At 47.3% G+C, this 15,868-nt stretch overlaps 2 protein-coding genes across 2 annotated transcripts; both read left to right on the top strand.

Moving 5' to 3' along the window:
* Nucleotides 1-4,262, top strand: NR0B2 (nuclear receptor subfamily 0 group B member 2). Its single transcript, XM_006139140.4, has 2 exons — nt 1-753; nt 2,081-4,262. Exons 1-2 carry the CDS (start codon nt 210-212, stop codon nt 2,359-2,361), a joined length of 825 nt encoding a protein of 274 aa, XP_006139202.1. The 5' UTR covers nt 1-209; the 3' UTR covers nt 2,362-4,262.
* A 1,768-nt stretch (nt 4,263-6,030) lies between these two features.
* Nucleotides 6,031-15,389, top strand: GPATCH3 (G-patch domain containing 3). Its single transcript, XM_025179503.2, has 7 exons — nt 6,031-6,428; nt 8,461-8,885; nt 9,877-10,051; nt 11,295-11,354; nt 12,081-12,202; nt 13,809-13,936; nt 14,762-15,389. Exons 1-7 carry the CDS (start codon nt 6,104-6,106, stop codon nt 14,973-14,975), a joined length of 1,449 nt encoding a protein of 482 aa, XP_025035288.2. The 5' UTR covers nt 6,031-6,103; the 3' UTR covers nt 14,976-15,389.
* The last annotated feature ends 479 nt before the right edge of the window (nt 15,390-15,868 follow it).

Genomic DNA, 15,868 nt, shown 5'->3' with positions numbered 1-15,868 from the left:
CACTTAGAGTCTTATAAATAGAGCCAGGAATAACAGCCAAAGGTATAAGAGAGGTGACCGACCTGGGAGCAGCAGGCTGCAGTCAGAGAGCTTTGACTGATACAGCAGCCTTTGCAAGGGACCAGGCGTGCTCACAGATCCACCCAGCCAGGTGCACAAGAGTCTCATCCTCCTTGGGACCTGACGGGATCCACTGGCCAGGCTCAGCAATGACTACATGCAGCATGGATCTGGACTATGAGAAATGCCAGTGCCACAGTGAGGAGAACCAAAATGCCATCCTCTACGCCCTCTTGAGCCAGAACCTGAACCACAACTGGGGCAGCCACAGCCCATCCCAGCAGCGCTGCCTGTGCCAGAAGCGTCGCACCGTCAGCCTCCGGACACCTCAGCTCACCTGCCAGGCAGCCTCAGATGTCCTTGTGAAAACAGTCAGCTTCATGAAGAACCTTCCCTCCTTCCAGCTGCTGCCTCGGGGGGACCAGCTGCTGCTTCTGGACAGCTGCTGGGCTCCACTCTTTATTCTGGGGCTGGTTCAGGAGATGGTGACCTTTGAGGTGATGGAAACCCCAGCCCCGAGCATGCTCAAGAGGATCCTTCTCGATGGCCAAAGGAAGAGACAGGAGCCTGAGAGGGCACAGCCCACCTTAGCTGGCGTGAAGAGGCTACAGTGCTGCCTGAACACATTCTGGGGCCTGGACCTGAGCCCTAAGGAGTATGCCTATCTGAAAGGAGCCATTCTCTTTAACCCTGGTGAGTGCCGAACCCTCACACCCCTTTCTGTTGGCAGGGACAGATGGCACGTCACACAAGAGTATCTAGCAATGAATAGCTGTCCATCCATCCAGGGAGCTCAAAGCTCTTACAAGCTAAGGATATTAAATATCGGGTAATTGACTAATTGAACAGTCAATGCATTTTTGCATCAACTGTTCAATTAGTCGATAGGGTGCCTCTGCCTTTGAAGCGTAGCAACAGTCGTTGCTTAAATTTGACACTTTACGACTGGGCCTCAACAAAGATGCTAATTATCTTACCCATTACGAAGATAGCTTCCCCAATTATCCCCTCTAATATCATTAGCTCACAGACATTAACCTCCCGCCCTCATCCCCCTTCTGTTCTGAAATGTGATTTGTCCTTTCTATATGTGTTCGCTTTTTTTGATTGTATCCCTTTGGTATATATGGTCATGCCAATTTTCTTCCACAATTTGATCTGAGAAAGTGGGTCTGGCCCATGAAAGCTCATCACCTAATAAACCATCTTGTTAGTCTTTAAAGTGCTGCATGGTCCTGTCTTTTGTTTCAGCTAGACCAGACTAACACGGCTACATCTCTATTACTAAGCTGGATGTAGTATCCCTATTTTAAAGACAGGCCAACTGAGGCACAGAGCATTTTCAGGGCTAATTTTCAGCTGTGCTGAGCATCTCCAGTTCCCATTGACTTTTGGAATTCAGGCTGTTAGTGACTTGCCCCAGTTGGTCACTTGCTTTAACTCACAAACCTTGGAGTCAACTGTGCTGATAGGGGTGGCTTATTAGTTTCGCAGTCTCTCAAACCCTAACCAGGGTTGATTCAGTTCTTCCTCTTTTTGAAGCAAATAAACTAAGTCCTATATAGTTTATTGTGATGGAAGGGACTATTTTAATCAGATTTTAAAATTGCGGTCTTGCATACCCTTCAGCAAAAAGAGGATCTCAGAGCATGTTTTTCTAGAGCTGCATTTTGCCCGAGCTGTATTGGTCAATATTTTTCCTCCCTTGATGTGTTACACACTAATAATGAACTGCTGCTCTCCACCTCAGACGTGGCTACGTTTCAGAGATGCTGCATATCTATAGCTAGTACTTTGGGATCCTCATATACTATGAAATGTAAGGAAACATGTTTATTTATCTGCCTGTGCCGGTGTGCAGGCAGTAGAAAGAAATCAAATTTGATTGTGAATCACTAGCAATAGCGGTGAACAAGCCTTCAGCAGAGGCACATGCAGGATAAGAGCCTGGGCCTGGGGCATAGCTTGGGAAGCAGAGGCTAATTTTCATTTGTATTTCCTGTTGTTTCTCTTTCCATAGATGTCCCAGGTCTCAGAGCCTCTCTGTACATCGAGAGCCTCCAACGGGAAGCACAGCGAGCGCTCCGAGAAGTCCTAGTGCCCCTGCACCCAGAAGACCAGGGCCGCTTTGCCCGCATCTTGCTGATTGCCTCCACCTTGAGATCCATTCCTCCTGCACTTATCACAGACCTCTTCTTTCGACCCATCATTGGCAATGCAGACATTATTGAGGTGATCACAGAAATGCTGTATGAAATAACCAGCCGGCGACTGACTCTTTCGTCACACACAGCCTCTTGAGAGATCACATTCAGGGCCACCCTCACATGCGCCTCCTGAGCACTGAGTTGAGTTTCAAGGGACAATAACATTAATATGATGTGGGGATTTGGTGGGAAAGATACTGTGGACTTTCAAACACACCTGGTTTTGTGTGTGTATTTCACTTGGGCTCAGGCAACAGCTTCAGCAGTTGAAAAGTGCAGCTAAGCCACATTCTAGAACATAGCTCTTATTTATTCAGCCCCTGTACAAACTGAACTCATAAAGCCAAATCATTTCTGAAGTGTGTGTGATTTTACTATTTCACTGCACAGTAAAGTAGAAAAAAAAGCATGGCCAATGTCCTTGAAACAGTCCTTGCAAAATAAACCTCTGGGCTGACATTTTCCCTAGGAAATATGCAGATCAGAGAAGCACTTCTTTGAGAAAGGAGGAGATTGAAGCCAGGGCTTTGTACAGAATGGAGTTTCCCAGTTTTACATGATAAAATTTCCAGAGAAAGACTCTGTTACATACACACACACACTCACAATCTGATTTTTAGATGGGCTCAGCACTCAGTCAGCCTTTTAGATGTTGCTCAGCACCTCTGAAAACAGGCCTGCAATAAATGATGGCTGTGTCTACACTGGCAAGTTATTCCGGAAAATCAGCCGCTTGAATTTCCGGAAAAGCACTGACGATCTAATGTAAAATCATCAGTGCTTTTCCGGAAAAACTATGCTGCTCCTGTTCGAGCAAAAGTCTTTTTCCGGAAAACAGTTCCGGAAAAGGGCCAGTGTAGACAGCACAGTAGTGTTTTCCGCAAAAAAGCCCCGATCGCGAAAATGACGATCGGGGCTTTTTTGTGGAAAAGCGCATCTAGATTGGCCACGGACGCTTTTCCGGAAAAAGTGCTTTTCCGGAAAAGCGTCCTGCCAATCTAGACACTTTTCCGCAAAAACTTTTAACGGAAAACTTTTCCGTTAAAAGCATTTTCGGAAATTCATGCCAGTGTAGACGTAGCCAAAGTGTTGGATTAGAGCTCCATATTTTGTGATTCAGGGTCAAATCCCAACCCCACTGAAGTCTATGGTAGTTCTGCCATTGATTTCACCCTCACAGACTATTCATACATCGGGGCCTAGTTCTGCAATCTTTAGTCACGCTGACCAGTACTTGACTTGAATGGAATTAAGGATGCCAGATAGTTTAAAAAAAATACCGAACATGGTAGGAAACATTTGGTTGAGCAAAAAAAACCCGGACACCTGGCAACCCTAAACAGAATCACTCATACAATGCTACCTAGTGCTGTGGAATCGGGCTTTTACATAGTACCTGCATGTCTGTGTTGCATGACCAGGTTATTAAGTGTCCTGGAGTCTTAAGGAAGTAGCCATTACACATCTATCCCTGTTTCAAACACTGACAGGCAAGGGCTGCACAATATTAAAGCTAAAAGAGTTCACAGAAACCCACGTTTTGCCTCCCTGACTCAAACTAAGTAGGCCTGGAGAAGAAAATGGGAGTATTCTGATTAGTGTTCTTTATGTTTGTACCACTGCTGTTAGGGTGGCAGAATCTACTACCCTTCGTTAAAGTGGCTAAATAAGGCTGCATTTTAGTGCTATTAAGAACAGGTAGGACTGATGAGCTTAAGTCCATTTGTGTAATGGTGAGTGATATTTCCGAGGTGGTACATGCCATAAAGGAGGAGCTATGTCAGTGGCTATACAGTCCATTCTTCAGCTGGGCATCTGCTTCCCAGACTACTTGATGGTTGCTCCTGCTCCCATTGTAGGTGCTGATCTATATAAAGAAAACAGCCTTTGCACAGAGTTCAGACATAAGTATTTGTGAGTGGATGTTAGTCTGTGATCTGTATATAAAATGCAGTAAATTATTTTTTTAAATAAAATGTTTTACATTTTGGAAAATGTTGGTTCTGTTTTGGAAGGTTTTTTTTGGTGTGTGTTACATTTTATTGAAACTTAGAAAAACCTGCCACAGGTCACATAATCCAAACATTCAAATGGGATGAGGCGCAGTCCCCAGAAAATCCCCATAGGAATGCATTCTATCTTAAACTGCAAAGCAAAATCAGTGTTGCACTTAAACATTGTTGGGGAAAGGTATCTGATTAATAGCGGTGGAGACCGAACAGGAAAATTACAGGCTGAAAAATTGCGACATTCCTCTGCGGTGCTTCTCGTCACCAGTCATACATCAATCCCATCCTGAAGGCACTGGGCCAAATTCAGGAGTGATGTGCAGTGTTCCCGCTAATCTTTTCCATTCACACATGGAATACATTTTGTTATGTGAATGAAAGCATGTGTGCATGTGCACCACCAATAGAAACACATGCTTCCAGCTGTGGGTGCTCTGCTAATCAGCTGGGCAGCATCTGAATCTCTCCTGGACAGCTGTCAAAGCCCTCATCTTAGTGTAAAGATGAGCTCATCTTAGCACTCATCTTAGCCCTGGTGTTCATAGAATCATAGAACCATAGAACTGGAAGAGACCGCAGAAGGTCATCAAGTCCAGCCCCCTGCTCTAGGCAGGACCAATTCCAACTAAATCAACTCGGCCAGGGCTTTGTCTAAGGGTGTTGTGTAAAGTCTCCAATACTCACTTAGGGTGTCTACACTAGAAATGATATAGTGGTGCAGTTGTAACACTGTAGACTCCCTCAGGTCTGGTCTACACTTAAAACTTGTCAGCCTAGCTAGATTGCACATAATACTGCCACACCCAAGCTTTCAAAAATCATAAGGCATGATCCCAAAATCATGAAATGAGCTTAAATACAACATTTTAAAATAATCCATTTGGTTTCTTTTTATTTCCTTTTAGTCTTTTTTCCCATAGAATCATAGAACCATAGAGATGGAAGAGACCTCAGAAGGTCAAGTCCAGCCCCCTGCTCTAGACAGGACCAATCCCAACTAAATCAACCTGGCCAGGGCTTTGTCAAGCCGAGACTTAAACACCTCTAGGGATGGAGACTCCACTACTTCCCTAGGTAACCCATTCCAGTGCTTCACCAGTCTCTTTAACTTTTTAAAGTTTTAGGGTTGCGTAGCAGTCACAATATCAAGCTTTTTGTCTTCAACCAGGAGGGTTAGTTGCTCTGTGCCTCACATGACTCCAGAAGTTGGGGGCTTTTAAGACAAAGCACCAGTTACCATGAGTCATAGAATCATAGAATAATAGGACTGGAAGGGACCTCGAGAGGTCATCGAGTCCAGCCCCCTCGCCCTCAAGGCAGGACCAAGCTCCGTCTACACCATCCCTGACAGATGTCTATCTAACCTGTTCTTAAATATCTCCAGCGAGGGAGATTCCACCACCTCCCTTGGCAATTTATTCCAATATTTGACCAATGTGACAAAACTCATGCGCACTAGGGCACACGTGCAAATCCCAAAATCATGTTCCAGGCCCTGGGGCTCCCTTGAGCATGTGCTGGGCGGGGTCAGCTCTCTATTTGGCCCATGTCCTGGCACCGGGCAACACTTGGGCACATGCTTAAGGTGAGGGCCGGATCATGCCCCTGAGCAATAGGTGACCTCTCACTGTGGTGCCAAAGGGTACCCAGCTGGGCCTTTTGTGACATCATCATTGTGCGCCGCAGGAATCCCTCCCTCCCGCTCTGCCTCCGCGCACTAAACTGACGTTGCCCATTTTATTGACGCCGCCACTCGATCTCGCGAGAGGCAGCTCTGGGGCGACGCGCTCCGTGTCGCTCACGTGACCGCGTCCCGGGGGGTCCAAGATGGCGTCGCCCGAGCCTGGCCAGGCCCCTGCCTGCTACTGCCTGGTGAGCCGCATCCCGGCCGCGCTCCGCTCCGCCCAGCTCCGCGCCTACTTCAGCCAGTTCGCCGAGGCCGGCGGCTTCCTCTGCTTCCACTACCGGCACCGGCCCGAGCGCAGCGGCCCCGCGGGGGGCCCGGCCTCCTGCTGCGGCCTGGTGGCGGTGCGGCCCGGCCAGGCCCAGCGGCTGATCCGCATGTACTCGGGCAAGCGCTGGCTGGACGCCCAGGGCGACGCGCTGCCTGGCCGCTGCGTGATCCGCAGGGTCCGAGTCTCCCCGGAAGCAGGTACGGGCGGCCGCAGAGCGGGGAGCGGGTGGCTCTTTGGGGGCGGTATGGGCAGGGGGCAGGCCTGTGACAAAGGCGGATTTCCCTAAATAGAAGAACTAGAGGACACCAAATGAAGTTAATGGGGAGCAGGTTTAAAACTAATAAAAGAAAGTTCTTCACACAGCGTGTAGTCAACCTGTGGAACTCCTTGCCAGAGGAGGCGGTGAAGGCTAGGACTATGATAGAGTTTAAAGAGAAGCTAGATAATTTCATGGAGGTTAGGTCCATAAAAGGCTATTAGCCAGGGGATAAAATGGTGTCCTTGGCCTCTGTTTGTCAGAGGCTGGAGAGGGATGGCAGGAGACAAATCGCTTGATCATTGTCTTCGGTCCACCCTCTCTGGGGCACCTGGTGCTGGCCACTGTCGGCAGACAGGATACTGGGCTAGATGGACCTTTGGTCTGACCCAGTACAGCCGTTCTTATGTTCTAAGTTGGCCACTCGCCTTGGGCGCATCATAATCAGGGGCGCAAAGATGCATTAAGTAAAAATAATAAGCTGCAAAGTAAAGAGCGTGCCGTGTGCTAACCTAAGGAGAGGGGGGTATGCAATTAATATTTTGCCCTGGGAACAAACATAGCTAGTTATGAGGCTGGGAGGGAGGGCTTGGTGGTGGCTGCAGGGGAGAGCCTGTTAGGGAGCGGTTCTTACTCTGGGTAGAGTCCATACAAAATTGGTACCCACGTCCCTATCTGCAAAAAACTAGTTACAGCTGTTTGCCTCTACATATGTAGGTACATGGATTTGCAGGACTATACTGATGGGAGAGGAATCTTCTCCCATTTCCCACCAGCCCAGGAAAGTGGTTTGCCTCCTAGGCTTGTAGGAGCCTGGGTGGATTAGAGGTGGTGGGGGAATTTTTATGCAGCTCGCCGATTCTCTCCTCTGAATGGCTAATGGTCTTCCTTGTGAGGCTGACTGTTGAGGATGGAAGGCTGATATTCACAGCAAAGATACCAGAGGGAAGTAAAAAGGGTAGAAGAATGATAGAGGGGTTGCTGAGCTGCAATTACAAAACTCATCCATCCTCCAAAAGCAAAAAAAAAGTAGCCTGGACATACCCGAAAATTAGCGTCTATAACCCACGGGTTGTACACGTTTTTACATACACCCCATAGGGTATACACATTTATTTTTACTCTCAAGCCTGCGCTGTGCTCTCCATTCCCGCCTGGCTGCGGCTGCGCAGGGCCTGAGAGCGAGTGTGGTTCCTCTCCCGCACGCCGGCCAGTGCGCCTGTGCTGTGCTCTCTATTCCCCCACCTGGAGGAGGGTGGGTTGCACCTGGCTGTAGCTGCGTGGGGCCTACGGGTGACTGGCTCCCCTCCCGCAGGCTGGCCAGCGCGCCTGCACTGTGCTCTCCATTCCCCTCCCACTGGCAGCTGGTATGTGCAATCATCGGGAATTAGCATATAGAATCCGTGGGTTATACTTGTCCACGGGTTATCTAAGACTTTTTCTACACCATCAGGAAAATCTGCGGGTTATACTCCACTGCGGGTTATATACGTTAATTCACGGTAACTTTAAGTGTGTTTCTAGGAATACGCTTCAAATTTATGAGCGAATACAAATGACATTGTTCTGGGGACACAGTATGAAAGCTCACCTGGCGCAGAGCTCTGAACAATAGATACCTGATGTAATTGGACTTGGCAATTCACAAAAGCAATTGATCCCCTCAAAGTATGAGATCCTGATTATGCCTTGAGTAGCTGAATGCCAGAAACAAGTCTGTTGTGCCTGCTGCATAAAACAGTGCTATCTTGCTATTGGTATAAGCGTATAAAAACTTGAAAGAAATGGCTGTTCACATTTTTTTTAGTCAACATACTACTTTCATAGCTTAATTCTCAGACTGCAACAGCACCCTGCCTTATATCATACTAAAAACTTGCATTGCAGGTTCCCTTTCTTGGTCTGTCTCAGAGGGCTGGTAAAACTGCACTGTTCATCTGTGATTGTCTTAATCCACTCTCTATTTCTTTTAGATGTGAACATGTTCCAGTATAAAACTAAAAAGGAACTTTATAAGACACAGAGTGAAACCTTTACCGAGGCAGACTTAAAGTGGTTGCCTGAACTGAACCCCCCTGTGTTCATGCCCCAGGGGAATGTGGGAACCCCTGTGAGAGTCTTCCTGGAGCTGATCAAGGCCTGCAGACTGCCTCCCCCAATTATTAAGAAACTGCAGCTACGGTTCCCCAAGACAGGATCCTCTCGCAGGTACGGGAATGTGCCCTTTAATTACCAGGACACTGAGACTGTTGAACAAGAAGAGCTGGTTTATACAGACACGGGAGAGGAGATCACAATGGAAAAGGGAACCCTGGCAAGAACTGGGTCTCAAACTAGCGATGAGGAAGACAGGGAAGGACCAAGGGAGGAAGAAGCAGAAGAGTCTCACTCAGATGATGTAAGTGGTTTTCTCCTGTCAAATTGCAGGACCAGTGCTGCGCTGCTTGTGTGTGTGTGGTGGTGGGTTTTTTTTTTTTGGAGGGGAGGGTGACGGTACAGCCCAAAACTGCGTACCATCACCTATTTTCCCAGCACACAGAAAAAGAATGGCATTTTCCCCATGTGTACCAGCGCCTGTTTTCCTGGGGCGGCTCAACTTCTGACAAAAGGCTGCTTGGGACATGCAGTGTTTTTTGGGGTGTGTGGGTGTGTTTTTTTTGGAAGGGGGGAGGGGGGCTCCTAGTGTGGCGTTTTGGGTTTTAAAGGGGCTGGGACTGCATTTTTGGCTCCCAAAACAGTTTTTTTTTTTCCCTTTCTTTTTCTCAACAACTCTGCCCCGGAGTACTGGCACCTTTTTTCTTACAAAAAAAGCACTGTGCAGGACTAACTATATAATTGCGAACAGCATGGAGGGGATGTTGCTGCTTTCTTGGGAGCTGATATCTACCCGTGTACCACGTAACAGCACCATACAGCCAGTATTTTGTATTTGAGAACTGACTCTACTCTTAGCTTTGAAGTGCTATCTATGATTCTATGAACTTTGTTTTATCACCAAAACTGGTTCTCTTTGGTAAGCTGCTGATGTGGTAGGCAGTGTGTTCTTTCTGATGGGTTTGTCATGGAATCCTGAACATAGGAGCAGGAAGCTGCAACTTTTAAATACCCACCTCTGCTTTGACGAACTTGCATGTGGCAAGTTATGGTGCTTTGCTTCCATTTCCTTACTCGTAAAACGATTCTTGCATGGGAATGGGTGAGAGGGGATGTGAGAATTAAACTTTCACCAGCTGTCCTGGTAATTGAATCTGAAATACATTTTAGTCAGTGCATTCTATCTCTTCTGTGGGGCAACTGTAATGTGGGGGGCAGGACGGAATGATGGGAGACTGGGTCTCACCAAGTGCCATTGCTTCATTGAGATCAGCTTTTCCCTTGCTCCTTTGCAGGATGATGATAGGTGTGAAGAGTGGGAGCGCCATGAGGCTCTGCATGAGGATGTAACCAGCCAAGAGCGCACAAAGGAGCGGCTGTATGAAGAGGAGATTGAGCTGAAGTGGGAGAAGGGAGGTTCTGGGCTGGTCTTCTACACAGATGCTCAGTACTGGCAGGAAGAGCAAGGAGGTAATATTGCTCATGACTTCTTGTGAGGGAGGTTTGTCTTGTGCAGTGTTATCAAAATGTGAACATCTTTTACCACGGGCTCAGTTGTACGAACCTTCACCAGCTGTCTGATAATCCAGTGCTCTGTGGAAGGCTTTGATCGCAAATTGTACCAGTAAGTCTGGAGAAGCTGTGGGTATGTTTTGTAGAAATCAAGTTAGACAAACTTCAAAACCGATTGGAAAGAAGTTGCAGTTTGTAGGAAGGGTCCTTTCTTATATCTAGTTGGTCATCTACATGGTCAACAACTGGTCCACAGTGCCTCACATGGAAGATGATGTGCTCCTAAGGAGTTTATAGGAGCCAGACCCTCAAAGTACCTTCAAGTCCTGAGGCTTTTAAATACTTTTAGAAAGCTTACTGCCATGGTGTGGATGCCATGGTGGCAGCACCTGGAGACCGTCTCCAGCATGAGCAAAAAGCAATGCAGGTTTCCTCCCCTCCAACGTGCTCCTGGAGCTGGAGAGCTACTGCAAGGGATGAGAGGGTGACCTGTCTTCAATGTCCATTCAGAATTCTTGGTCTGAGAACTAGCACTCTTATTGGAATTGGTGGCTGAAGTTTTTTGGAGGTGAACATGCGTCCCTAGGCACTGCAGCTGTGAGCTAATTCTGGTTTCATAAACTACTGACTAAGCACTAGGGAATAATGAGATTTGAGGCTCAGTTTTCAAAAATGGGCCCAACAGGTATCATACCAAATAGCTAGTGGTGAGTGCTGTAACATCTCTGTGGATACCAACACTGCACCGCTGTCTGGGACACTTAACCATCAGACACCCTGAATCTGGGGGCTGGATTTGATTCTGTGCTGAAGATGAGGCTCAGAATGCCCATCAGCAGCATGCCCTTTCTGCAGACCCCCCTGCCCCACCCCAAATGTCCGATAACACTGACGAGAGAAAAACTTTGGCGCTTACACAGAGCTGATCCTCAAGTCAGGTCTGAAGAAGCTCTAGTGACCAGAACAAGGGTTCTATGTAAACTCCAAAACTTCTCTTGCCCACAGAAGTGAGGGCAATAAACAATATTACCTCACCCACCTTGTAGCCCTCTTGATCTGCCAATCAGTCACAACAGCACTGCTTATGGCTATTAACACACTTACCCTGCTGTGCTGGCAGGTGGGCTGTGCCCTGGACAGAAAAGCTGCGCCCATGACACAGATCTTTTATCTAATTCCATGAACCGTTTTCTCTCAACAGACTTTGACGAGCAGACGGCAGATGACTGGGATGTGGACATGAGCATCTACTACGACAAAGGTATCGGTGCTGAAATGGGCCATCGCCTGCAGGGACAGGCGGTGGCAGCCCAGCAGCTGGAGTCATTGCACTCCCCTTGGGGCTGCTTTTCAAGGAGATATGTTCACATGTCTAGAGTCTCTAGAACCAGGAGTGTGACGAAGCATGGCCGCTTCTCCACCGGGCTCCTGTAGGGTCCCAAGGGATATGACTGCTAAGTGGAGTTGAGAGCTCTAGTGAGTTCAAATAGGCAGGGATCTTTGAACAGTTCAGGACTGAAAAGTCTGGTCCCTAGAAGATGGGATGCTAAACCTTCCCAGGATAAGCACCAGCGAATATTAAAAGAAGAAATTTTAAAACTCTGAGCATAGTTGGCCACTTAGCAAGATGTTCTGCTTGGGACTGCCAGACTAGTGAACCAGCTTTACCCTGTTCTCCTCAGTCTTGGTTTCTGCACTATAGAATGAAGCTGTTGGATTTCCAGCATTGCAAGCGAATGCTCCAACTTCACACAAATGAGCTGGTCTCTGAAACTAATGAAATGTCCTTGTTCAAATCTGGCTTCTCTTAAATCCTAGTTGGAGTCAGGAACCTTCCTCTCAATGTGCTGCCAGGTTGCTCGCCTTAAGCTAATTACACGAGAAATAACAGGAATGTTGCTCCAACTATTTTGGCCTGACTTGGCAAAGGAAGCTCCTAGCAGCTCTTCTCTCCTCCCTTCCTTATTTTTCTCTTGTTCCTCCTCAGATGGCGGCGATAAAGATGCCCGTGACGCTATACAGATGCGCTTGGAGCAGAGACTCCGGGATGGCTTGGAGGATGGGTCTGTTTCAGGGCACCAGATTGGGACCTTTGAGAAATACACCAAGGTAAGACTGTGGCGGAGCCTGGACGACCCTGCCTGGACAATCAATGGTGATGTCTGTCTTACTATGGTGCAGATCTCTAAAAAGCAAAACCTAGGCCTGTCGCAAGTCTGGTGCATATAGCACGCAGGCAAGGTCAAGGGAGAAGCTTTGAGAGGGAGGAATGTTTTGCATAACAATGCAGACTAAGCAGTACAGTGAGACCACGTCAGATACTTGGCTATCAACCTTGTACTGGTACTTCTGTTTCTGATATGCAAAAATTAACTATGCATGTAGTTTTAGGCAACCTCCTGAGTAGCAGGATATACCCCAAATAGGGGCATTGGGCATTTTAAGTACAGCCGCTCCCCAAGTTACAAACCAACACTTGGTCCGTAACTCGAAGTGTTCATAACTCAGATCTCATAGTTACATGGTGACCATGCTGTTCATAAGCGCGGACTGCCGTTTGTAACTCGGATCCGCATTTATGACCGCTTTGGTTGTAAGTGCGGATGGTCGTAAGTGGAGGTGGCCATAAGTCGGGGAGTGGCTGTATCTTACACAATATGTAATCAATTGGTAAATATTATTAGAACGACCAAATTTTGCTTTACTATAAAATGGGCTTAGTAAGAGGAATCGATGGGAGGGAATGGGCAGGATTGACCCATAGGTCCTGCTACGTGTAATAAGAAGTAAATAGGCCCTTCACACTGCTGACCCAGTGCACGGCGTTCCAACACGTGGGAATCAAAGGAACCACTTCCTCCTGCCTGGTACTGTAGGTAGCATACAGGTGAAGTGTAAGTGACCTAGGCTTTATTATTGTATTATAGTAGATCTTCTGTTAATTGCTTTTGCATTGCTTTGTGCTATATTAATTGCTTTAGAATTTATAGTATTTAAGGTTTAAATTGTATAGTAATTGCTTTTAAGGCTTGTTAAAGCTTGCAGTAAATAAGTGGTTCAGTCTCTCTGGAGTGTTCTGGTTTCCCTTGGATCTAAAATAAATCAAACCACAGGACACACTAGAAAATAGGCTGCTTGTGGTATCTGGGTTGGAGGCAAATGAGAGTTGGCCTGTGGAGGCTTGAAACAACAGAGAAATGCAGGACTTGGCCGAACTAGCAAACTATCTTTCTCTTGGGGGGGGGGGGGAATTGCTTTCCAAAGGTACTTCTGAATCTCCATAAAAGTGAAGGTATCATGGAGCTGGGTTTTAGGTAGTAGCCTAGTGGGCAGGTTGGAGGCTTTAGAAATGCATCTAACAACTGCAAAAAGCATGAAGCCCTGATCCCTTAATCTTCAGGGGGTAGCCGAGTTCGTCTACACGAAAAAACAAATGGTCTGGTAGCACTTTATAGACGAACAAAACATGTCGATGGGATCATGAGCTTTCGTGGGCACAACCCACTTCAGATGACTGGAGTCTGAGTTTAAAACTCCAGTCATCCGAAGAAGTGGGCTGTGCCCACGAAAGCTCACGATCCCATCAACATGTTTTGTTAGTCTATAAAGTGCTAGTTGATTCCTTAATGTGACACTGTCCTCTGTGGGTAATAACTTGGCCCACTCACTCCCAGGATTGATGCTGGTTTACATGCAAGGATTTCTTCTCTTCCAGGGCATTGGCAGGAAGGTGATGGAGAGGCAGGGCTGGATGGAGGGACTGGGTCTAGGGAGCAGCAACTCTGGAATGGCTGAAGCATTGGACAGCGATGGTCAACATCCCAGATGCAAGAGAGGATTGGGGTAAGTGCAGCAAACCCCTGGTGTCTTCAGCCTGTGGCCAATGCCACTTGAAGGCTCCATACATGAAGAGGAAATATAGTAGGTAACTGACAACTAAAGGTGTGTACCTGAGGAGTTGAACTGGAGGGAATGTCCGGGGCTGTGAGGCAGCCTCTACAGGTAGGCTTGATGTGAGTATTAGAGCCACCTTGTGCCATCTAGATGTGAATAGAACATGCTCCTGGCTGTGCAGCTCAAGTAAGATCAAACCAGTCCTCCGTTTTCGTCCCTCTCTTTGCTGCTTCAGCAGTCCTCCAAGACATGTAATGGTCCCGTCAAAGCTTAAGAAGCTGTGTTGCTCCCTTTATAGGGGAGCTTGAAACCAACATGGCTCGTAACAGTGGTGATGGGGCGTGCATAGTTTTGGGAGCTGAAGTGCTGCACAGCCAGCAGGATGATACCTACAGTACCTTTTTGGCAGATCCAGGGCGATCCGTGTACAGATGCTATGTGAAGACCCAGAGAGCACCATAAACTATCTGTCTCAGCTTTGAGTTTGAAGCAGTTCAGGCATAAGCTTGAGCTGGCTGAGTCTGCGCTTTCAGCGCTCCTTGCATCTGAGGGTCTTCAAATGCTTTACACACATGCCTCCTAATGGCCTGCAAGAGGGGTATCTGTTCCTTTTGGAGCCATGCGAGTGGCACTAGCCCTAGAGGTCCTGGTCCTCATGCTCCAACGTGAGCCTCTTCCTTTTATTAGCATTTGGTAAATACAAGCTAGAGTAGAGGGATTTCTCTGGTCCGCCAGTAATGCACCAAACCCTGCTCTCTGCCCACTCCTCCACAGGTACCACGGAGAGAAGCTGCAGACTTTCAGCAAGCCAAAAAAGCGTCGCCGGGACGGCCCACTCCTCATCTCCACAGTCTACGATGAGCCCCAACCCGTGGACAGAGGGGACCAGCTGCTTCGGCGCCAGCTGCCCATTGCCATGAAGTACAGACAGGACGTGACGTTTATCCGAGCGACTCCGAGTGCTTACCAGAGCCCCAGTGCCTCATGAGTTGCTGCTGACCAGAGACTTTGGGAATCATTCACTAGAGCATTAGCAGAACCCTTGTACTGGAACAGCCTCTTCCATGCTGCTTTGTTACTGGAGGTGGACTTCTGCTGTCTGATACGAAATAAAATGTTAATTTATTTTTCTGGAAGAAAAACCAGACTCTGTGGCATTAAAACAAAGTCTTGTGTAATTGCCACATTATGGGGGGTGTCCCAGTATCTTCTCAAGTATCTTCACCACTAGATGAGGTCTTTAGAGTTTGTTTGGTAGGAGGAAGGTTAAGCTTCTCATGAGTGTTAACACTAATACTTCAGAGGGGTAGCAGAGTTAGTCACTACAGGAAAAACTTAAACAACACATACTATTTGTTTTTTAAGTTTAACACTAATACCGTAAGTAAGGAGGCTGTATGAAGCAGCCAGGGGTTTGTTTAGGCTCCGGCAGTGAGATGCTTGCAGACCTTTCCTCTGAAAACATCTGCAAGCAGACTTGAGGGCATCTCTCTCATTTCTTCCTGAGAAAACTGTCTTCGGAAGAAGCAGCTTGTGCCCATAGTTCATGACATCTATAGATTTCTTGGTTGGTCCTATAGAATCTTAACACCAACAGTCTAAGTTTTTCTAGAAAACTTGTTACTGACCCAGAGCATTATCAGTCTAGGAAATTTACACTGCACACCAGTAATAACTTTATCTTCAGCACAGGTCACCAAAAAGTTCATTTTGTCCCAGTAAGCTAAGACTTCTCTAGGAAAAATGGGACTACTTGTAGAATCATAGCACACTAGAACTGGAAGGGACCTTGAGAGACCTTCAAGTCTAGTACCCTGCCCTCATGGCAAGACCAAGCACCACCTAGATTATCCCTGACAGGTGTCTGTCTAATCTGTTCTT

The sequence above is a fragment of the Pelodiscus sinensis genome, chromosome 25 (genome assembly GCF_049634645.1).
Source record: "Pelodiscus sinensis isolate JC-2024 chromosome 25, ASM4963464v1, whole genome shotgun sequence".
NCBI classification, from domain to species: Eukaryota; Metazoa; Chordata; order Testudines; family Trionychidae; genus Pelodiscus; species Pelodiscus sinensis.
This window is presented reverse-complemented; position numbering and strand designations above follow the sequence as displayed.